Here is a 24,736-nt window from a genome sequence, read left to right on the forward strand (position 1 = left end):
AATATGTTAGGGGCAGAGGGGTAGAAAGTGTTTACAGTACGTTTGGAGAGAGTATTTGGTTAGGATAAGTATTTGGTTGGGGAGAGTATTTGGTTTAGGGGAGTATTTGGTTGGGGCAGTATTTGGTTGGGGAGGAGTATTTGGCTGGGGAGGAGTATTTGGGTGGGGAGGACTATTTGGTTGGGGAGGAGTTTTTGGTTGGGGGAGTATTTGGTTGGGGGGAGTATTTGGTTGGGGGGAGTATTTGGTTGGGGGGGGATTATTTGGATGAGGAAGAATTTGGTTGGGGAGTATTTGGATGGGGGAGAATTTGGTTGGGGGGAGAATTTGGTTGGGGGGAGTATTTGGTTGGGGGAGTATTTGGTAGGATATTTAATTAAAAATATTTGATTTGAGTGAATGTTGAGTGAATGGCAATTCTGGTACTTTGATAAAGAGGACAACAATACAATGGTTGTTTCAAGATTTGATGTTTGATTCAAAATAAATCTGTTTTCTTATGGTCTTATGTATCATTTAAAAGGCATTTTATCCAAGGTATTGGAAAGAGAAGTCTGAGAGGGTCATGATGTATGTTTCAGATCCCCTGTGAGTGTTCACAATGTCTAGACTTGGAACACATGAGCTATTGATCTCCCAGCAGTGGACTTGTTCAATTAAGACCGATAAAGGTTGTGTGAGACTTCCAACGGAGGTGTTCTGAGTTCTAACCTTTTGATAATCTAATAGCTATTTAATGGATAATCTGAGCTGCTAATAGAATAAAATGGCTCTCAATTTGTGTTGATTTCGTTTGGACTGGATTTGCACTCGCCATTTAATTATGCAATGCTTGCAATTATAAACACCTGCTTCAAACATCCAAATTCACTATCACTATTTCAAAGTAGAAAACTACAGATCATTTGTTGAGTAACAGATTAGTTTGTTATATTAATTAGAGAATGTCATCAATAATATTACGCAAAGTCAATGTATTGAAATATCTGAACATTTTGCAGTGTCCTCAAAATATTAGGATATTTCATTACATTGACTGCGCATAATATTATTGATGGCATTCTCTAATTAATATAACAAACTGATCTGTACTCAAACTGTATAAACTTACATGACTGATTGACCTTTATTGATATAAGCTGAGACAACCCATCAGCACCATCAACACAGAAGGTATATATTTACCCAGCCTCTTGGTAGCTCAGCTTGGTTTCTGAGAATCCTAGTCTGTCATTAGGTGTTGATAGCTATGTTGAGCCCCTGTGATAGCATTGTAACTGACACCTGCTGTGTGTCCGCCCCTGGACGTTGCCATGACACTAATGACTATACTCCGGGGACCTTTGCACTGCAGCACCACAGATTGCAGGGCAGCCGTGATCAATGAAACCAATAATAAAGGCCTAATAGGAGAGGAAATGAGGGCCTAGCACATCCTCAGTCAGCTGAGGAGAGGACAGCAATACATCACACAGCAACACATCAACGTGGCCTGGTGTGAGAACCAGAGCAATGCAGCAGCAAATGAAAAGTAAGCTGTGTGTGTGTGTGTGTGTGTGTGTGTGTGTGTGTGTGTGTGTGTGTGTGTGTGTGCACCACATGCCCTCAAATCTCTAAAATCTCTTGAGAAAATGTCTCCTCTGTCCCAGTCCATCTCAAGGGGATACAGGAGGATCAAATCTCCATATCTAAGAACTACGAACACCTGCAGCTCCTTCAGACGCTCAGAGAACACTGCTCATTACATAAGGAGGCAAACTGACGTTGGAAAGAAAGAGAAAGAATAGAGAGGGAAAACATGAGGGGAAGAGATAGAGAGAGAGAAATTAAGAGAGAGAAAGAGAGAAAGTAAGAGAGGGAGAAAAATAAAAAGATAAGAAAAGGACAGAAAGAGATAGAAAATGAGAGAGAGAACGAGGGGGAAAATGAGAGAGAAAGAGAGAATGTAAGAGAGAAAGAGAGGGAGAAAAAGAGAAGAAAAAAAGAGAAAGAGGGAGAAAAGGAGAGGGAGAAAATGAGGGAAAGAAGGAGAGAGAGAAATATGTTGACTCAGTCACTGTGATCTCTCCCAGAGTGTGCAGTGGCAGTGTGCAGTGGTCTGATGGTCTTGTTCCTGTTCTTGGAGCTCTGTGGGAGCAGGGGGTTTATGTCCCCCACACAAGGCCTGACTGAAATATACAATGAGATTAGAAGTGTTGTCAGAGAAAAATCTGTCTATTCTAGAGCTCCCACTGCCTGGGTCTCTGTGTTTTTCATTCAGCCTGTCTAGAATCAACTACATTTATACTGGGATATAGTGGCTCTCAGGGGAGTATGGACCTAAAGCTCTTCGATAGAGCCGTTGTCAATACATCAATGAGTATTCAAGGTCTGTGAAGATGGTAGAATACACAAAGAACAAAATTTTCTGGTAAATAAATGCAGGAAGATATGCTGTAAAAGGAACCAACTTGACTCCATTGACTTCCTATAATTACCAAGAATTGAAGGTCTATGAATAATTTTTACAGTACGGTAGAAGCAGTGGTTAAGTGGAGGGTAAACGCACGTAAACGTTGTTCACCTAACTTTTGTTTCCCCCAAAAGTTTACCCACCTTTTGCACAAAAAGGCATTGAAAGTATACGGAGAGTAACTTTATTCACCACAGACGCCGATCAGAGTTTACCCACCAATTTTTTTACCACTACATCACAGGGTCAAAAGAATGAGAGTGCGATTTTATGCTAAAAGAAAGAAAATATGATGCAACAGAAACTGACTGTATTCAAGTTTAGAGGGATTGATGAGAGATTGGAGGAAATTCAGAGATGTTGATTACATAAACACACGAGACATTAATGCATATCAGCATTCTGGTAGAGGGTCTTTCATCTGCCCTTATTGGCCGCCTGTCACGCACTCTTAGGATGCGTCCCAAATGGCTCACTATTCCTTATATAGTGCACTATTAAAGTTTGGAATGCAAGCTTAGAATGTTTTGTTTGTGCCTCCCTGGCGCTCTACTCTGTACTGCACATCAGCTGCAGGATAAGGATGCTGCTGTATGTCCCAGTCATTTCAGACGACTTCCTTTGGGCTGCAGAAGTAATCTTCACACAGAGCTCTGGAAAGGAATTCTTTGAAGTGCAAACGGATGGGGCTTTTCGTGTCAACTTCAAACACAGCATCTAAGCTTTTTTATATGCCTTTCTGTAGAGCAATCGGTATATGGGCGGATGGCTTCAGACATTTTGGGGATACTGCACAAAAGCTTTAATGACAGTGGCCCACTTCACAGTGGAATTTTTTGAGTATGAGTAGGGTTGCAAAATTCCTGAAATGTTCAATAAATTCTCTGGTTTTCCCAAAATTCTGGAAAGGCGGGTTCCTGGAATCAGGAGGGAATAAGCAGGAAATCTGTAATCCTCCAACCAGGATTTCTGGAAAACCGGGGAATTTATTGAAAGCTCCAGGAATTTTGGTAACCTAAAATGAAGTGTCATATACACTGGTACCATGCAGAGATTCAATAATAGTCAATAAAAACACTTTCAATTTAGATGAATTGCTTAGTAAAGGCCTTTGTTGCCTGAACATGTTCTGCTCAGCATGTAAGCAGATTGTGCCACGTCATCAGAATCTACTGAATGGTAAAAGTCACTCTTCAATGAGACAAGGGCCCAGAAGCATAAAGACACACTGTGACTCTGCAGAAGTCCAAGGCTTATCTATTCCTCAAGCCACTCCAGGACTTTAGACTTCATACTGGACAGTCTTGGTAAGATGTAGAGTGGGGTTTCATGGCAGGTGATGAGAGTGAGTGTGTGCAGTTTGCTGTCCACTCACTGATGTACACTAACTAAATATTGATTTATGCCATACTGCCATACTGTACAATACATTAACAATACATTTAAAAACAGTTATTTCCAGTTTATGAAATGCTTAAGTGTACAATTTCCACTTCAAAAAGTGACCAGACTAAATAACCAAGCTTCTAAAAGGTTAAGCCTACTTCTAACACATTTAGTCTCTAATGAAAATACTTATTTGACACAGCTCATATTTGGCACTGTAGGTCAGCTCTATCCCAACGAGAAACATGTTAAAAGGCTGGTTTCTTTAATCTTTTAGATACCGCGACAGAGGGTCAGACTCAAGACACACATCAGAGGCACAGGTCAAGAACAGGACAGGACCCACTGTACTCACTCATAGAACAGGGACATAGTCCACTGTACTCACTCATAGAACAGGACAGGACCCACTGTACTCACTCATAGAACAGGGACATAGTCCACTGTACTCACTCATAGAACAAGCACACAATCCACTGTACTCACTCATAGAACAGGGACATAGTCCACTGTACTCACTCATAGAACAGGGACATAGTCCACTGTACTCACTCATAGAACAGGACAGGACCCACTGTACTCACTCATAGAACAGGACCCACGGTACTCACTCATAGAACAGGGACAGAACCCACTGTACTCACTCATAGAACAGGAACAGGACAGAACCCACTGTACTCACTCATAGAACAGGACAGGACCCACTGTACTCACTCATAGAACAGGACAGGACCCACTGTACTCACTCATAGAACAGGGACATAGTCCACTGCACTCACTCATAGAACAGGGACATAGTCCACTGTACTCACTCATAGAACAGGACAGGACCCACTGTACTCACTCATAGAACAGGGACATAGTCCACTGTACTCACTCATAGAACAGGGACATAGTCCACTGTACTCACTCATAGAACAGGGACATAGTCCACTGTACTCACTCATAGAACAGGGACATAGTCCACTGTACTCACTCATAGAACAGGGACAGAACCCACTGTACTCACTCATAGAACAGGAACAGGACAGAACCCACTGTACTCACTCATAGAACAGGAACAGGACAGAACCCACTGTACTCACTCATAGAACAGGACAGGACCCACTGTACTCACTCATAGAACAGGACAGGACCCACTGTACTCACTCATAGAACAGGGACATAGTCCACTGTACTCACTCATAGAACAGGACAGGACCCACTGTACTCACTCATAGAACAGGGACATAGTCCACTGTACTCACTCATAGAACAGGGACATAGTCCACTGTACTCACTCATAGAACAGGGACATAGTCCACTGTACTCACTCATAGAACAGGCACACAATCCGCTGTACTCACTCATAGAACAGGGACATAGTCCACTGTACTCACTCATAGAACAGGGACATAGTCCACTGTACTCACTCATAGAACAGGACAGGACCCACTGTACTCACTCATAGAACAGGACAGGACCCACTGTACTCACTCATAGAACAGGACAGGACCCACTGTACTCACTCATAGAACAGGACCCACGGTCCTCACTCATAGAACAGGGACAGAACCCACTGTACTCACTCATAGAACAGGAACAGGACAGAACCCACTGTACTCACTCATAGAACAGGACAAATCCCACTGTACTCACTCATAGAAAAGGAACAGGACAGAACCCACTGTACTCACTCATAGAACAGGAACAGGACAGGACCCACTGTACTCACTCATAGAACAGGGACAGAACCCACTGTACTCACTCATAGAACAGGGACAGAACCCACTGTACTCACTCATAGAACAGGACAGAACCCACTGTACTCACTCATAGAACAGGACAGAACCCACTGTACTCACTCATAGAACAGGAACAGGACAGGACCCACTGTACTCACTCATAGAACAGGACAGAACCCACTGTACTCACTCATAGAACAGGACAGATCCCACTGTACTCACTCATAGAACAGGACAGAACCCACTGTACTCACTCATAGAACAGGAACAGGACAGGACCCACTGTACTCACTCATAGAACAGGACAGAACCCACTGTACTCACTCATAGAACAGGACATAAACCACTGTACTCACTCATAGAACAGGACAGAACCCACTGTACTCACTCATAGAACAGGAACAGGACAGGACCCACTGTACTCACTCATAGAACAGGACAGAACCCACTGTACTCACTCATAGAACAGGACAGAACCCACTGTACTCACTCATAGAACAGGACAGAACCCACTGTACTCACTCATAGAACAGGACAGAACCCACTGTACTCACTCATAGAACAGGAACAGGACAGGACCCACTGTACTCACTCATAGAACAGGACAGAACCCACTGTACTCACTCATAGAACAAGACAGAACCCACTGTACTCACTCATAGAACAGGACAGGACCCACTGTACTCACTCATAGAACAGGACAGAACCCACTGTACTCACTCATAGAACAGGACAGAACCCACTGTACTCACTCATAGAACAGGACAGGACCCACTGTACTCACTCATAGAACAGGACAGAACCCACTGTACTCACTCATAGAACAGGACAGAACCCACTGTACTCACTCATAGAACAGGACAGAACCCACTGTACTCACTCATAGAACAGGAACAGGACAGGACCCACTGTACTCACTCATAGAACAGGACAGAACCCACTGTACTCACTCATAGAACAGGACAGAACCCACTGTACTCACTCATAGAACAGGACAGAACCCACTGTACTCACTCATAGAACAGGACAGAACCCACTGTACTCACTCATAGAACAGGACAGGACCCACTGTACTCACTCATAGAACAGGACAAAACCCACTGTACTCACTCATAGAACAGGACAGAACCCACTGTACTCACTCATAGAACAGGACAGAACCCACTGTACTCACTCATAGAACAGGACAGGACCCACTGTACTCACTCATAGAACAGGACAGAACCCACTGTACTCACTCATAGAACAGGACAGAACCCACTGTACTCACTCATAGAACAGGACAGGACCCACTGTACTCACTCATAGAACAGGACAGAACCCACTGTAGTCACTCATAGAACAGGACAGAACCCACTGTACTCACTCATAGAACAGGACAGAACCCACTGTACTCACTCATAGAACAGGAACAGGACAGGACCCACTGTACTCACTCATAGAACAGGACAGAACCCACTGTACTCACTCATAGAACAGGACAGAACCCACTGTACTCACTCATAGAACAGGACAGAACCCACTGTACTCACTCATAGAACAGGACAGGACCCACTGTACTCACTCATAGAACAGGACAGAACCCACTGTACTCACTCATAGAACAGGACAGAACCCACTGTACTCACTCATAGAACAGGACAGGACCCACTGTACTCACTCATAGAACAGGACAGAACCCACTGTACTCACTCATAGAACAGGACAGAACCCACTGTACTCACTCATAGAACAGGACAGAACCCACTGTACTCACTCATAGAACTCTGCAGCCGGCGTCATCTTGTACTTGGCATAAGACGTCCCATTGCCCAGGAAGGATCCGTTTAGTAGCTTGGGGTCTGTGCAGTTCGGACTGTTCCAGGCGTTGCCACAATGGAGCCAGGGCAGCTCACTGGTCATAGAGGAGAACAGGTAGTACAGGGACCAGGCTATGATGACGTTGTAGTAGAAACCCACATACAACGCTATGATGATCACAGTGTAGCCCACACCTGAGGGAGGGAGGGAGGGAGGGATATGGACGAGAGAAACAGAGAGAGAAACAGAGAGCAGAGAGAGAGAGAGATGGTTACATACTGTAGGTTACATAGGGTTACAGAGGGTGGAATCCTGCTACTCCTGTCTAATGCCAATCATAAATGTGTATGTGTGAGGGAACACAAATAACAAACCAAACTATTCAGCATGTATCCACAAGAACTTGGACAGCAGAGACTACTGAAAAAACGAGCACAGCAGTGGAATACCAGCTAGTATTGTGTTTTTTTTTAAAGAACTTGAGGAAATTTGAGTAATCAACCACTTGTTTCACCTGATTCAATGTATTATTTGAGCAGAATGTGATGTGCTATAACTCTACCATCAGAACAAGCAGCAGATGAACTTAACAATGTCAGTTTAACATGGTCTTTTTGACTTTTAGCCCTTTTTCTCCCCAATTTCGTGGTATCCACTTGGTAGTTACAGTCTTGTCGCTGCAACTCCCGTACGGACACAGAGCCATGCATCCTCCGAAACACAACACAACCAATCCGCACTGCTTTTTGACACAATGCCTGCCTAACCCAGAAGCCAGCCACACCAATGTGTCAGAGGAAACACCATACACCTGGCGACTGTGTCAGCGTGCATGCGCCCGGCCCGCCACAGGAGTTGCTAGAGCGCAATGGGACAAGGACATCCCTGCCGGCCAAACAACAATATACAATAGACTTAATGTGTAACATACTGTAAATCACAACACTGCCTGTAAACTTCTGGTGAATCTTTCAGGTTCAACAGTTCATGGTGTGTGTGGTAACAGTATGCCATGGTGATAAGACTGTCAGTAGTAAAACGAATCAACAAACAGCCTTTGTGTCCCTCTTCATTACAATGCATATTTATGTTTCTACAGTATATCTACTGTATGTTTATTGCTGTACAGTGTCTTGAGATTTACTGGATACTTCTAAAAGACCACATCTCTCCTTCCTCTCTCCTCTGATCAAGGCCTTTGGGAAAGTGGACAAGGAGTGCTGAAGATGGGAAAATGAAAAAGAGAGGTACTGTATATAGGAGAAAGGCAAAATTAACATTTGTTGTATAATTTCACTGCAAGAAATGCATAATTCTGCAAGAGTTAATATGATATTACACTACATGTGAGAGGTTATAGGCCTACAGGCAGTGTCCATAGTTCAGTTACTATTCCATTTAACCCAAATGAACTTCAATTAGAAGTATTCATTTTATTCATGGATACAGGGATACTCATGAGCGGGATATATCATCTATATTACGGAAGTAATTTTTGCTGGACCCCAGGAAGAGTAGTTTCTGCCTTGGCAGCAGCTAATGGGGATCCATAATACTGACAAAATATGAAAGGTGCATGTAAACAGCTTATACCGAATAAGACCTTAAGCGGGATATGAGCTACCGTCCGGAATACTGTGCACCTTTAAACGTGGTCACTGATAACACATTGGTAATTCAACAAACTTTTGGCTGTCTTTTTGACTGGGTAAATATAGGTTACAATATCGTTCATCAACGTCTTGTCCACATTGAAATGATGTGGTGTGCCCAATGGGAAGCAACATTAAAAGAGCAGGGAAAGGAAGGAGGGGAAAGGACAAGAGGTGAGTGAAAAAAGAGAGAGATGTTCAAAGATAGAGAAGAAAAGAGAGGCCAGGAGCCTTGAGAAGGTGAGAGGTGGGAGATGAGGCAGAGGTCAGGAAAGAGATGGAATACAGAGATGGGAGAGAGTGAGACAGCTCACCTTTAAAGACAGGGCAGATCTTCCAGACTGTAGCAGCTCCTTCCCTATTGTACTGTCCCAGGGCTAGTTCCATATAGAACAGTGGCATCCCAGCAATCACCAGGAACAGAATGTAGGGGATTAGAAAGGCACCTGAAATCACCACAAAACCCCACAAAACAACGTTTTTGAACGTGAACCTTTTGGCATTTGTGTTGCAGCCAAGACAATATATTTAGCATTTTGTGGGTGTTTTCGCCCTGGCAATTTGTGTTGATGATGATATCTAAAGGAAAATCACATGAAACAGACATCAACATGGACTCTCCAGGCACAGACAGTGAATTGAAACAGACATCAACATGGACTCTCCAGGCACAGACAGTGAATTGAAACAGACATCAACATGGACTGTCCAGGCACAGACAGTGAATTGAAACAGACATCAACATGGACTCTCCAGGCACAGACAGTGAATTGAAACAGACATCAACATGGACTCTCCAGGCACAGACAGTGAATTGAAACAGACATCAACATGGACTCTCCAGGCACAGACAGTGAATTGAAACAGACATCAACATGGACTCTCCAGGCACAGACAGTGAATTGAAACAGACATCAACATGGACTCTCCAGGCACAGACAGTGAATTGAAACAGACATCAACATGGACTCTCCAGGCACAGACAGTGAATTGAAACAGACATCAACATGGACTCTCCAGGCACAGACAGTGAATTGAAACAGACATCAACATGGACTGTCCAGGCACAGACAGTGAATTGAAACAGACATCAACATGGACTCTCCAGGCACAGACAGTGAATTGAAACAGACATCAACATGGACTCTCCAGGCACAGACAGTGAATTGAAACAGACATCAACATGGACTCTCCAGGCACAGACAGTGAATTGTCCATGCTTTATGTTCCAGTGAATTCTAGGAAGAATAAAATTCCCTTCATCTAGTATAATTAAAAATATATTGTATGCAACATTTTAACAAAAAGCTGAGCATTGGGCTGCATTACAGCCTTTCAGAGAGCGCCAAATGAACATGACCCACAGCTGAAGAGTTAGCACCACAGGACACAACACTGCAACACTCAGTTCACCAGATAAAGATACACATGTCTATTTTCACCACGTGAAGTGTAATGCTGCCAAAGGGGACAGGAAATCTAGTAAACACTAGTAAACACTGTTATTACAACAAGCTACTGAAGGTCTGTGGTGGCAAACCCAAAATGTCACTTTGTAATTAACAACGACCTTTGGTTTGTTAACATTCACTCGGCTCGATTATAGATATATTCAGGTGCAGTTTTTATGTTTTCTCTTGTTGTGGTCATTTGATTTGGTCATTGTTGGCAATCAATAATCTCTGTAGTTAGCCTTTGCTTTGTTGTTCATTCTTCAGATTTGTGATAACCGTGACTGGCACTTCTAACAGATGTTATCTAAAACTCTTCTTATCAAACAAATGCAGCACACATATTACAAGTGATTTGCTTACTTGTTCCACCACCACTACTGAGCCACTGAAATATTCCTAAGCCATTATTATTCGCTCTCAACCTGGTCTCAGAGCATTTTGTATTATTCTGTATGTAAATCCGAGGCATTACATTTTGTATATGTTAAGAATCACAATTCGTATTATATGTTACAAATTAGCAAAACGTACAATATGTTACGAATTTGCAGAATTTATGATATGTTACGAATTCTAGCTAGGTGGCTAGGTGGCTAATGTTAGCTATCTGGCAAATGTTATCTAGGCTAAGGGTTAGGGTTACGGTTAGGAGTTAGGTTAAAGGGTTAGGGGAAGGGTTGGCTAAAAAGGATACGGTTTGGGAAAGGTTAGCTAACATGCTAAGTATTTGCAAAGTAGCAAGTATTTGAAAAGTTGCAAATGAGCTAAAGTTGTCTGTCATGAGATTTGAATTCGCAACCTTTGGATTGCTAGAAGTTAGCATTCCACGCCCACCCACCCCAACCATCTGTCTCATGTAACCATACCAAAGTAACATGTCATACTAATTTGAGTGTCAGGGATACATTTTTACTATGTTAAGTCTAGATTATGAGACCAGGCTCTTAATGGTCTAGACCACACAGGCCTGCAGGCTGGATCAGCCCCCCGAGCACATTCAAAATACCAAAACCAATAGTTAAAGGACAATTGTTTAGCAAATTTTGACTGCGAGGAAATATAATACATTTTAAGTGTGGCCCCCCAGACCCCGGTGAAGACCGAATGCAGCCCGCAGGAAAAATGGGTTCGACACCGCTGATCTAGACACATTTAAATTAAGTTATTAATTATTAACATATTTGCATAGCTATCTGTTCAACTGTGAGTATTTAAATATTTCCCATCAGCAATAAAGCACTTATGAGCCAGCAACTGGTGTGAATGGGTTATGAGTCAAATCTTTACAGTAAGATACAGTAGCACCCAGATACAGTGAGTGTATTTGCAGTTGAGTCAACCACACTGACCTGAATGAATTTATGCAATGAGGTATTTCCGTTTTCCTCTTAAACTACACTGACCTGGATGAATTTATGCAGTGGGGTATTTCCGTTTCCCTCTTACCATTAAAGCCTCTTGGCTCAAGAAAGCCTGCGCAAAGCTATTTGGGGATTTCAAAAAATCACTGACTAGTGACTGGTACGTATGGTAGCATACAAACTAACAGATTGGCACATGTTATCATAAACTTACGAAGAAAGTTATTACACAACAGTAAAACAAACTTGATATTAGTTCCAACGCAGTCTCGCGTTGCCATACCAAACCTGGTTCTATACGAGGATAGTTCCAAAGGAACCTGGGAAAGTCTTAACAGAAGTCTTTACAGAAGTTATAACAGTTCACTCACCACCTCCATTCTTGTAGCAGAGGTAAGGGAATCTCCAGACATTGGCCAAGTCCACTGCGAAGCCTATGACGGATAGGAGAAAGTCTATTTTCTTTCCCCATGTTTCCCTCTCCTCCAGCTCCTCAGCGGTGCAGGGGGTGCCGTGCGTGCTGGGGGTGGGCATGATGGTCGAACTGGTATACTGGACCCCATTTTGGTCCTTCACCAGTATCAGTTCCACCTCCTTCTTCTCCACATTGCAGGGTTTCAGCGGGGCCACTGATGACAGCTTGTGGTCTGGCAGGACCTGGATGTTCATCTTTTCTCCGGTGTCGGTGTGCAGCTCCCCGACGGCCTTGTGCTCTCACCTCACGGAGGAAGTATCCGTGGCGGAGGTGATGCTCGCGCAGCAGTGGACCGTGACGACGATGGGAGTCCCGCTAGCGTGGAAAGGCAAACTCTGCATAAGTGATTATTTTCTCCACGAACTACAGTGGACTCCACCGCATTCATCGGCTAGAGAGGTAAAAAAAAAAAAATACATTCATAAGTTTGCAGAGGTGGAATAGTTATGATAAGTTTTATAGCTACACTGGCGCACAGAGGTGGAATAGTTAGTTATAAGTTGTATAGCTACACTGGCGCACTGAGAGGAATAGCCAAAATATGGGTGATAGAAAATGATTTCCTTGTTTCAGAAACCTCAGTCATGTTTTACAAATACATTGTCTTATATTATATGAAATCATATAAACTACTAGTCATGCTATTGGAAACATATTTCAAAATGTTCAAATAAACGTAAATAGCAGGTGAACGTTGTAGAATAGGTTTAGGCTATTCCATTGCTCCTGCATATTTCTCATAATTGCCGTGCGCATTTGTTGAACGGAGCTAAGCAACATTGGTTAATCAATCAAATTTATACAAACTGGCAGCAATACACCATAAAATATCAATTAAAAGTACAATAGTATAGTCAGTGATGTATAGTATCGTTATTAAAGCACATTAAACCCCGTATTAGTAGAAGAGGAGCGACGGTTGGTCCGTACTTGTGAAGCTACGGACACCTCTCCATGACCCGTTGCTGCTGTCGTCCTGCTGAGTCTGAGGAGAGACTGCCCATTCTGATGGAACTTTAAGACTCGCCTTCTCATGAGAGATAGACGATATACATTCAGAGCTTTTAAATCAGGTCCTCTCTCTCTCTCCACGTGATTTTTTATAATTGAAAATGTTCTTTCTGCTCCTCCCTCCCTCACTTTCTTGGCACGCCGTTGTCACTGTTGTGAAGTGCGTGCCAACATGCGCCCGTGGTCTCACCTCGCCAAACCAGTCCTAAAGAAATATACCTCGCATCACCAGTCCTAAAGGAATATACACTACATGACCAAAAGTATGTGGACACCTGCTCATCAAACATCTCACTCCAAAATCATGGGCATTAATATGGAGTTGATCCCAGTTTTGCTGCTATGACAGCCTCCACTCTTCTGGGAAGGCTTTCCACTAAATGTTGGGACATTGCTGCAGGGACTTGCTTCCATTCAGCCACAAGAGCATTAGTAAGGTCAGGCACTGATGTTGGGCGATTAGGCCTGGCTAGCAGTTGGTGTTCCAATTCATCTCAAAGGTGTTTGATGAGATTCATTTTAGGGCTTTTGTGCAGGCCAGTCAAGGTCTTCCACACCGATCTCGACAAACTATTTCTGTATGAACCTCACTTTGTGCACAGGGGCATTGTCATGCTGAAACAGGAAAGGGCTTTCCCCAAACTGTTGCCACAAAGCTTAAGATTTCCCTTTAATGCAACTAAGGGGCCTACTACTACGAACCATGAAAAACATGGTTTTTCCATTATTCCTTCCCCACCAAACTTTACTACGCATTGGGGTAGGTAGCGTTCTCCTGGCATCTGCCAAACCCAGATTCAACCGTTGGACTGCCATATGGTGAAGTGTGATTCATCACTCCAGAGAACGCGTTTCCACTGCTCCAGAGTCCAATGGCGGTGAGCTTTACACCATTTCGACTTCACAATAACAGCACTTACAGTTGACTAGGGCAGCTCTAGCAGGGCAGACATTTGACAAACTGACTTGTTGAAAAGGTGGCATCCTATGACGGTGCAACGTTGAAAGTCACTGAGCTGTTCATTAAGGCCATTCTACTGCCAATGTTTGTCTATGGAAATTGCAAGGCTGTGTGCTTGATTTTATACACCTGTCAGCAATGGGTGTGGCTTAAATAGCAGAATCCACTAATTCCACTAATTGTCAAACGTACTTTTGTATATACAGTGCATTCGGAAAGTATTCAGACCCCTTAACTTATTCCACATTTTGTTACATTACAGCCTTATTCTAAAATTGATTAAATTGTTTTTGTTCCTCGTCAATCTACACACAATACCCCATAATGACAAAACAAAACAGGATTATTGTTTTTTTTGCAAATGTAAAATAAAAACAGAAATTTGCATTTGCATAAGTATTCAGACCCTTCACCCTTTTTGTTGAAACACCTTTGGCAGCGATTACAGCCTCGAGTCTTCTTGGGTATGACTCTACAAGCTTGGCACACCTGTATTTGGGGAGCTTCTCCCATTCTTCTCTGCAGATCCTCTCAAGCTCTGTCAGGTTGGATGGGGAGCGTCACTGCACAGCTATTTTCAGGTCTCTGAAGAGATTTTTGATCGGGTTCAAGTCTGCGTTCTGTGTGGGCCACTCAAGGACATTCAGAGACTTGTCCTGAAGCCAGTCCTTCGCTGTCTAGGCTGTGTGCTTAGGGTCATTGTCCTTTTGGAAGGTGAAGCATCGCCCCAGTCTGAGGTCCTGAGCGCTGTGGAGAAGGTTTTCATCAAGGATCTCTCAGTACTTTGTTCCGATCATCTTTCCCTTGATCCTGACTAGTCTCTCAGTCCCTGCCGCTGAAAAACATCAACACATGATGATGCTGCCACCCCCACGTTTCACCATAGGGATGGTGCCAGGTTTCCTCCAGACGTGACGCTTGACATTCAGGCCAAAGAGTTCAATCTTGGTTTCATCAAACCAGAGAATCTTCTTTCTCATGGTCTGAGAGTCATTTAGGTGTCTTTTGGCAAACTCCAAGCCGGCTGTCATGTGCCTTTTACTGAGGAGCGGCTTCCGTCTGGCCTGATTGGTGGAGTGCTGGAGAGATGGTTGTCCTTCTGGAAGGTTCTCCCATCTCCACAGAGGAACTCTGGAGCTCTGTCAGAGTGACCATCTGGTTCTTGGTCACCTCCCTGACCAAGGCCCTTCTCCCCTGATTGCTCAGTTTGGCCAGGTGGTCAGCTCTAGGAAGAGTCTTGGTGGGTCCAAACTTCTTACATTGATGGAGGCCACTGTGTTATTGGGGACCGTCAATTGTTTGCAGAGTTGTTTTGGTACCCTTCCCCAGATATGTGCCTCGACACAATCTTGTCTCAGAACTCTACGGACAATTGCTTCAACCTCATGGCTTGGTTTTTGCTCTGATATGCACTGTCAACTGTCTGACCTTATATAGACATGTGTGTGCCTTTCCAAATCATGTCCAAACCATTGAATTTACCACAGGTGGACTCGAATCAAGTTGTAGAAACATATCAAGGATGATCAATGGAAACAGAATGCACCTGAGCTCAATTTTGAGTATCATAGCAAAGGGTCTGAATATTTATGTAATTAAAGTATTTCAGTAATTTTTACATTGTTTTTCTGCAAAAATGTCAAAAAAACTGTTTTCGCCTTTTCATTATGGTGTATTGTGTAAGGGATTTCTTGCATTGGCGGAGAGGCGGACCAAAGCGCAGCGTGGTTATTTTGACTCATGTTTTAATAAGTCACTTCACATTAACAAACTAACAAAAACAAGAAACGTGAAAACCCAAAACAGCCCTATCTGGTGCAAAACACAGAGACAGGAACAATCACCCACAAACACACAGTGACACCCAGGCTAGTAGTATGAGTATGATTCTCAATCAGAGACAACTAATGACACTGATTGAGAACTACTTTGAGAAATACCCAAATCATAGAAAAACAAACATAGACTGCCCACCCAACTCACGCCCTGACCATACTAACTACATACAAAACAAAGGAAATAGAGGTCAGAACGTGACATATTGTGTTTTAATTGATGAAGGGAAAACGTAATTGTATATATTTAAGAATAAGGCTGTAACGTAACAACATGTGGAAAAAGGGAAGGGGTGTGAATACTTTCCGAATACACATGTGTACATACACATTGAATTTAATCCGTGGTAAATGCAGCATAGGATACAGAGAATGCAATAGGCCTTCTTCTCACGCTAGTAGATTTGGATGACTTATTACAGGACATTTTCAATAGGATATTTAAAAGTGTTGACAGACTTAATGTTATTCATTTTTTAGCATATTGAAGCTATTACATTTTTTGAAAGAATGAACAGTTAAAAATGACAGTTCTATTTTTGTTCTATTTTCATATTTTCTAAAATTGTTTTTTCTTTTACCGAAAGCAAGAAAATAAAACTTATTTCAGAAATGTTTTAATTTGGACTTTATTTATCTGTTTCTTCTCTCAACTAAATATATTAAATTACAGTTTTCTAAGAAGCGGTAAAAGCACTGTGTTCCATACGTAATTAAATAACACACCAGCTTTTGCCATGGGCAATGATTTCTATTAGATATGGTTGATCAGTTCATCCCATTAAAGTCAATGAATGTCCCCTTAAAGCTCTCCAGTGCTTTCCAGGCTTCTCTTATAAAACCTTAAAAGGGCTGTTTGGGGGAGTTTTGTTTGTAAAGATGAAATAATTGAAGTGATAGAGAAGGAAAGAGCGAGGTGAGGCCTATATGGATGGGTTATATGTTATTAGTGGTGTTTTCCTCTGTGGCATCTTGGATTTATTTCCTCCCATTTAACAGAGTTGTGAAGGTAGGCTACATTTGAATAGGTGAACCCAGGACAAACAGATGGAAAACAATACCTACAAAATCTGTCTAAAGTTCATGTTTTAATTCATTTGAAGGCCTATTCATGTTAAATAATAAATGGCAATAGAAAAACATGCACTAACCAAGGACTGAATCTTAACATACATAATGTGAATTTCCATACACATCTTCCATTGATATCAATGTATTAATAAGATAGCCGGGAATACAAACTTGTGAAACATATCTGTTTGGTTTCCAGGCTAGTATTACGCAACAGTTGGAGTGACGTCTCAGGAAAGATTTTCGGCCACTTCGATGGATAGGCTGTCCAGCGTTGTGCCTGGCTGTCATCCTAGACGATGACCTGTGACTGGAGATGGATTGCCATGATGGCCTAGATCAGATCTACGGTGCTCTGGTTGTCTCGACAGGGGCATATTTGTCCTCCAAAATCACAGCAGTTCTGATAACCTTTGACACCAACCCACATGACATGGAGCACCATCATTCTGTCATAAGGAAGCGTCCCTTCCTTTTAAATGCAGATCCTAGTGACCTAGGTCTACCAACACCCAGGCCGGCATTTACTGCTGCCTTACCCTTATTTCTGAATCATTCTAACTGCTCACGGCAAAGCAATCTCTTCCCTCCCTTCTGGCCTCTATCAATCATCCCTACCAGGCCCCATCCCTTCCTACATGCCTATCTGCCTGCCTCCATGCCTGTTTTTCTGCATTTCTGTCTGTCTGTCTGTCTGTCTGTCTGTCTGTCTGTCTGTCTGTCTGTCTGTCTGTCTGTCTGTCTGTCTGTCTGTCTGTCTGTCTGCCTGCCTGCCTGCCTGTCTCTGTGTACCAGCATCCGTTCATCCATCTGCCTACCCGCCTGCCTCCTTCCCTTCCTCTCCCTCTCTTCCTTCCCTCCATCTTCCCTCTGCCCCGGGGCCTCTTCTCTCCATGGGCCAGCTAGATCCTGATCTCAGATCAGATGAGGTTGATGAGACGTGAAATGTCTCTCACAACAGTCCAGAAAGGCTCCAGCCTCCTCTAGGACCACAGCCAGCCAGGGACCCCTATGCTCTCTGTCCACACCGCTCTCCATCTTCCAGGCCTGCCCTGCCATCGGAGAACCACCCCATCTCTTAACCCTGGAAAGAGCAGAGGCAGGTCCAACTCTGCCTGGCCATTCAGGCTCAGTCCAAGTGACTCAGGCAAAAGAGTGGAGAAATATTGTTTGAGCTAGGATGTCACTTCACTTTAGACTTTTTTCAATATGTTTTTGAGATTAAATGAAATGAGCGGTTTCTTAAGTACCATGTTCTTATGTCTCATATTGTACTGAATGCATTGCCAAAGTTATATGGCATTCAAGTTGATTTCCATGCACTTGTAATATGAACTTAGGCTTCAGCACTTGTTTCTTTATAGATTTAGCCCACATTAAAAAATACTAAAGTTTTCTATGGAATACTACAGTACTTACTATAGAATTATGTAGTAAACTGTAGTATAATATAGAATACTATACTACACACTAATATCCCTCGATCATGTGAACAACTTAGTATAGAATTTTGCAGTATACTGTAGAATACTATAGTAAATACTACAGTATTATCCCCCAAAAACATTGTATTAAATACTACAGAAATGTCTGCAAAAACACTATAGTCCGCAAAGGTATAATTGAGCCCCCTATGAATTTACCTGACACCCCTGTGCACTCCTTCACCAGGTTCTCCTTTTCATCCTTCTCTGTTTCAGAAGTGTGTAGCCCTGAAATAAATATATATTTTTTTAAATCCCCTGGCCCTGATGAACTAGGCCCCTGCCTCCTACACCTAGCTGCAGACATCATTGCTCCCACTTAACATGTATTTTTAACCTGCTTGATGTTAAGGAAATCCCCAAGTTATGGAAATCTGCTTTTGTACTGCCTATTGACAACTATCGACCCATATCAAAATTGTCTGTACTGTCAAATGTACTGGATTCCTTAGTTAGTAGGCAGCTAAAGACCTACTTCAAAGAAAACAACATCTTAAATGGAATGCAATCAGGTTTTAGGTCTGGCCACAGCACTGTTTCAGCAACATTGAAGGTTTTAAATGACATCAACTGTGCTCTTGATAAGAAGTTACATTGTGTGTCTGTTTTTATTGATTTGTCGAAGGCTTTTGACACCGTGGACCATGCTGTGTTAGTGCCAAGGTTAAAATGTTATGGAATTACTGGTCATGCTCTAGATTGGTTTATAAATTACCTATCAAATTGTACACATTGTGTAATGGCGGTTGGTTGTAAATCTGAGTCCATAGAGGCGTGCTCAGGTGTTCCGCAAGGTTCTATTTTGGGCCCACTGTTGTTCATTTTGTATATCAACATCATTGGGGATCTTATTGAAACAGCAGATGCTCATTTTTATGCAGATGATACTGTTCTTTATTCAAGTGGTAGTAGTTTATATTTAGCTTGTGAAAATTCCCAAAGAGCATTTAACATCATACAACAGAATCTGTATGATTTTAAAGCTAATTCTAAATTCGGGTAAAACAAAATGCATGGTATTTTCAAATGCCAGGCATGTTAAAAATCATGTCATTGCTACATTGGCTGGACATACTATTGAGCAAGTTAAAGTGTACAAATATTTGGGTGTGTGGGTTGATGATAAGCCGAGCTTCACTGTGCATGTAGAGAACTTGATAAGGAAGCTCAAGCTGAAAAAATGATTTTATTACCGGCATAAGGCTTGTTTTTCTTTTGAGGCCAGGAAGGAGCTGGTACGATGTACATTACTGTTTGTTTTAGATTTTAGTGATGTTATATATACAGTATATATGCAGGCCTCAGCCACTACCCTGAGAGCACTTGATTCAGTGTATCATGCAGCCCTCAGGTTCATTACAAATCAGAAATGTCTAACACATCATTGTGATCTCTACAGCGCTATTGACTGGTCGTCATTGACCTTGCGTAGGCTTAAACAATGGTATACACTGACTTATAAGGCCATTATTGGGTAAAATGCCATTTTATCTCTGTACTTTTTTAGTCAGATCAGTAAATAAATATCAATTACAGTCCCATTCTCATTTGCTTCTAACAGTACCAAAAATTAGAACAGGTCATGGTAGAAATAGTTTTAGTTACATTTTAAAATGTGATGATCTAGTTTCGTTGGTGGAGTTTAAACACTTGATCGATGTATATATCATAGAAGAGTGTAATTGTTTTTAGGCCAGCTGTTTTTAGTCAAGATGTTTGTGTTTTTAAATGTAAAATGTTTGTTGTTGTGTTAGTGTATGTAAGTTGTTTTGTCTGAAACGTTGTTCCCTCTGCTGCTATTGGACCAGGTCTCTCTTGGAAAAGAGATGTTATCTCAATGAGAAAAAAGCCTCTATAAATAAAGGTAAAATAAAACATTTAAAAAACAAATTTTTAATTACTAGATTAAATACTACAGTATTTAATTTGCATTTACCCTGCCCATTCCTCTCACCATATCCCAATTTGTGAGAAACCTACAAGCCAAGTACAGTTGAAGTCGGAAGTTTACATACACTTATGTTGGAGTCATTAAAACTCGTTTTTCAACCACTCTACGCATTTATGGTTAACAAACTATAGTTTTGACAAGTCGGTTAGGACATCTACTTTGTGTATGACACAAGTCATTTTTCCAACAATTGTTGACAGGCAGATTATTTCATTTATAATTCACTGTATCACAATTCCAGTGGGTCAGAAGTTTACATACACTAAGTTGACTATGCCTTTAAACAGCTTGGAAAATTCCAGAAAATTATGTCATGGCTTTAGAAGCTTCTGATAGGCTAATTGATGTCAATTGGAGGTGTACCTGTGGATGTATTTCAAGGCCTACCTTCAAACTCAGTGCCTCTTTCCTTGACATCATGGGAAAATCTAAAGAAATCAGCAAAAAACAATTGTAGACCTCCACAAGTCTGGTTCATCATTGGGAGCAATTTACAAACACCTGAAAGTACCACCGTCATCTGTACGAACAATAGTATGCAAGTATAAACACCATGGGACCACACAGCCATCATACCACTCAGGAGGAGAGGTGTTCTGTCTCCTAGAGATGAACGTACTTTGGTGCGAAAAGGGCAAATCAATCCTAGAACAACAGCAAAGGACCTTGTGACGATGCTGGAGGAAACAGGTACAAAAGTATCTATATCCACAGTAAAACACTTCCCGCTCAGCAAAGAAGAAGCCACTGCTCCAAAACCACCATAAAAAAGCCAGACTACGGTTTGCAGCTGCACATGGGGACAAAGATTGTACTTTTTGGAGAAATGTCCTCTGGTCTGATGAAACAAAAGTAGAACTGTTTAGCCATAATGACCATCGTTATGTTTGGAGGAAAAAGGGGGAGGCTTGCGAGCCGAAGAACACCATCCCAACCGTGAAGCATTGGGGTGGCAGCATCATGTTGTGGGGGTGCTTTGCTGCAGGAAGGACTGGTGCACTTCACAAAATAGATGGCATCATGAGGATGGAAAATTAGGTGGATATATTGAAGCAACATGGGTCTTCAAAATGGACAATGACCCCAAGCATACTTCCAAAGTTGTGGCAAATTGGCTTAAGGACAACAAAGTCAAGGTGTTGGAGTGGCCATCACAAAGCCCTGACCTCAATCCTATATAAAAGGTGTGGGCAGAACTGAAAAAGCGTGTGCGAGCAAGGATCCTACAAACCTGTCTCAGTTACACCAGCTCTGTCAGGAGGAATGGGCCAAAATTCACCCAATGTATTGTGGGAAGCTTGTGGAAGGCTACCTGAAACATTTGACCCAAGATAAACAATTTAAAGTCAATGCTACCAAATACTAATTGAGTGTATGTAACTTCTGACCCACTGGGAATGTGATGAAAGAAATAAAAGCTGAAATAAATAATTCTCTATACTATCATTCTGACATTTCACATTCACATTCCTAACTGACCTAAGACAGGTCATATTTACTTGGATTAAATGTCAGGAATTGTGAAAAACTGAGTTTAAATCTATGGCTAAGGTGTATGTAAACTTCCAACTTCAACTGTATATTCCATACAGGTTATAGAAAAGAGCAGAAGCTCTGAACTTTCCGTTCAGAACCCAGTCCTATCTACCTACAGGTTATAGAAAAGAGCAGAAGCTCTGAACTCTCCATTCAGAACCCAGTCCTACATACCTACAAGTTATAGACAATTTGCTCTTTTAGTATTTCTCCAGTAGGTTTCCTCAAGGAGAAAGCCCCCCCCCCAGTTCTATGTCCCCAAAAACACTACAGGAAATGTTACAGAATACCACAGTCCACAAAAGCACTACAGTAATTACTATAGTATATAATTTTTTTAAATACTTCAGTATCAGTCCGCAAAAACACCACAGCGAATACCACAATAAAGTCTGCAAAAACACTATAGTGATTTTTATAGTATTCTTAGTATTCTTATATTTTTTATAGTATTCCTAACATAGTACACTATAGTATTTTTTCATGTGGGTGTGGGTGGGAAAGTAATAGTGGGTGGTTGGGTTGGGTTTGAAAATCTTGTTTATAGAATTAAAATGTGTAAAATGTTCTCATGCATAGATTTGATCATTGTGTGAAATTCACACCAATATTGTAATTTATTAACAGAACATGATGTGGAAATGTGCATTTTCTTTTGATTTTGAATTAGATTTACAAATAAAATGTGTTATAATGTATTCATTAGAGAGTGTGCAAAGCTGTCATCAAGGCAAATGGTGGCTATTTGAATAATCTCAAATATAAAATATATTTTGATTTGTTTAATGCTTTTTTTTTGGTTACTACATGATTCCATATGTGTTATTTCATAGATTTGATGTCTTCACTACTATTCTGCAATGTAGAAAATAGTAAAAAAGTAGGTGTGTCCAAACTTTTGACCTGTAGTCTATGTGTGATTCATTTTATATAGATGCGTATGCACATGTTCTAAATTGTATGTCCTCACTTTGAAGAACTGACTCCACGCTGAGCACATTTGATCATTTAGGCCCTCATCCATGGAAGTACACAATGTGCTGGACGAGACCTAGTGCAAGCTGTCATTACCAGGTTTGAGCCCTGTTAGTGTCCCTGAACATCCCTTATGTAGGGCAGCACTTTACCATGTGCATCAATGTAACCTGGCTGGGAAATCATCATACCAGGAGAATGGCACTAGCAGTCAGGTCAAATGAGATTTCTGAGGGGCTCCTTAGGGTGTGTCTGTTGACTCTAAACACCCTGTCTCAAACATCATACTCTACTATACACTTCAGCTTCTTTTAGAAATCCTCTGGTTCGTATTTTGGTTAATTTCCTTTGTGCCTATAAGCCTCTCCGTGTGACCTACAGATGTGAAGAGATTTAAGTACCCCAGCAATGTTAAGTCTTACTGAGTCAGAACCCACCCACATAGTGAGAAAAAAACTCCCTACAACTGTCATTTGATCAATTGACAATTAATAATAGGACTTTTCATCCAGTTTCAGCTGCTTATATGAGACATACAAATTAATCACCAATCAGAGATGCACAAAAGCTCTTTATAGTGGCAATAGGATCAGCTGTGTAACTAATTTGAAGCAGGGGTTATTGGTTGGTGTGGAATGGTATTTGGCATCACAGAGAAAATGGTTAGAGTGATTGATAAATCGGTGTAAAAGCCTAATTTACCACTTCCCCAAAATATAAAATTGTACAAATCTATCAAATACATTAAAAATTCCCTAGTAATCAAGCAGAATATCCTATAAATCAACTTCAATGTTATATCAATCAAACAATAAGATCGATTGACAAGGGAACATGGGTTTGTGTTTACAGTGTGGGCACCTTCCTCTGCCCAGATGTTGCTGACGCATGCCAGATCTTACAACGCCAGCATAGCTATTTTACGTATCATCTAACCACATCAGATGTTGTAGCAATCTGGTGCCCGACTGGCACAGTCGATGACGTGGCACGCAACCATTGGTTGATAGGTGCATCGTCTGAGCAGGGGAAGGCGACCTGTGTCTGTGCTCAGTAATCAGACATGTAATCAGTAATCAGCCAGAGTGCCTGCTTGGAGAGCCGTGAGGCTTCTGGTTGGTTTGGTGGGCAGGAGGCCTTTTGTTGGTTGTATAGTCTTTTGTTTGGGCATGCCTGTAGTTTCCCTTTTGTACATATTTATGTTTTCTCACCATGTGAGCAAATAATAATCTGCTTTGACTGGCCAATCAAGAGGTCAAGATAGACAGAGCTGGCCCTGGACCAAGGTTAGGTTGCCGTCTCCCTGGGAAAATGTATCTTCAACACCTAGGCGCATACGCTGATTTCTCACATAAATACACACATTCATTCAGGTTACAGACCATGTAACTAGGCCTAGGACCCCTACACAAAGCGAGTGCAACAATATCCGTAGGCTAGTTATTGGTTTCGTAGCAAACCAATAACTGGCCTACCTAACAAACCTACCTCTCCCAGCTGTCTCCCACCTTCTCTGGCCACTTTCACCCCATTAAGGATCTCTTTTCCAACCAAAGAGCAAGCTGACCCACACTTGTACTAGAGCTCAGGAAAACTCTATCCCGCTCC

General features: G+C 41.9%; 1 protein-coding gene, 1 long non-coding RNA gene and 1 other non-coding gene across 4 annotated transcripts in view; 2 read left to right on the top strand and 1 right to left on the bottom strand.

The window, feature by feature from the left end:
* LOC110526616 (sodium-dependent noradrenaline transporter) overlaps positions 1-13,479 on the bottom strand; it is a 55,551-nt gene extending 42,072 nt beyond the window's left edge. Inside the window, exons 1-4 of one of the 2 annotated variants that reach the window (XM_090238918.1) lie at positions 13,235-13,479; positions 12,201-12,695; positions 9,329-9,460; positions 7,319-7,556 (exon numbers count right to left, since the gene is read on the bottom strand). In XM_090238918.1, coding sequence (XP_090095044.1) covers positions 7,319-7,556; positions 9,329-9,460; positions 12,201-12,498 — 668 coding nt within the window. In that variant the 5' untranslated portion in view covers positions 12,499-12,695; positions 13,235-13,479. The remainder of the gene's footprint in view (positions 1-7,318; positions 7,557-9,328; positions 9,461-12,200; positions 12,696-13,234) is intronic. The other variant, XM_021607732.3, reaches the window with a different exon arrangement.
* Positions 12,254-23,052, top strand: LOC149983102 (uncharacterized). The gene is made up of 2 exons (XR_016496884.1): positions 12,254-12,703; positions 17,382-23,052. It is a non-coding gene; the product is annotated as an uncharacterized LOC149983102 (long non-coding RNA).
* On the top strand, positions 22,340-22,394 carry LOC118965105 (U7 small nuclear RNA). The gene has a single exon (XR_005052438.1). It is a non-coding gene; the product is annotated as a U7 small nuclear RNA (small nuclear RNA).
* Positions 23,053-24,736: the final 1,684 nt, after the last annotated feature.

Source organism: Oncorhynchus mykiss, chromosome 6 (genome assembly GCF_057628025.1).
Source record: "Oncorhynchus mykiss isolate SJ-2025 chromosome 6, ASM5762802v1, whole genome shotgun sequence".
Classification (NCBI taxonomy): Eukaryota; Metazoa; Chordata; class Actinopteri; order Salmoniformes; family Salmonidae; genus Oncorhynchus; species Oncorhynchus mykiss.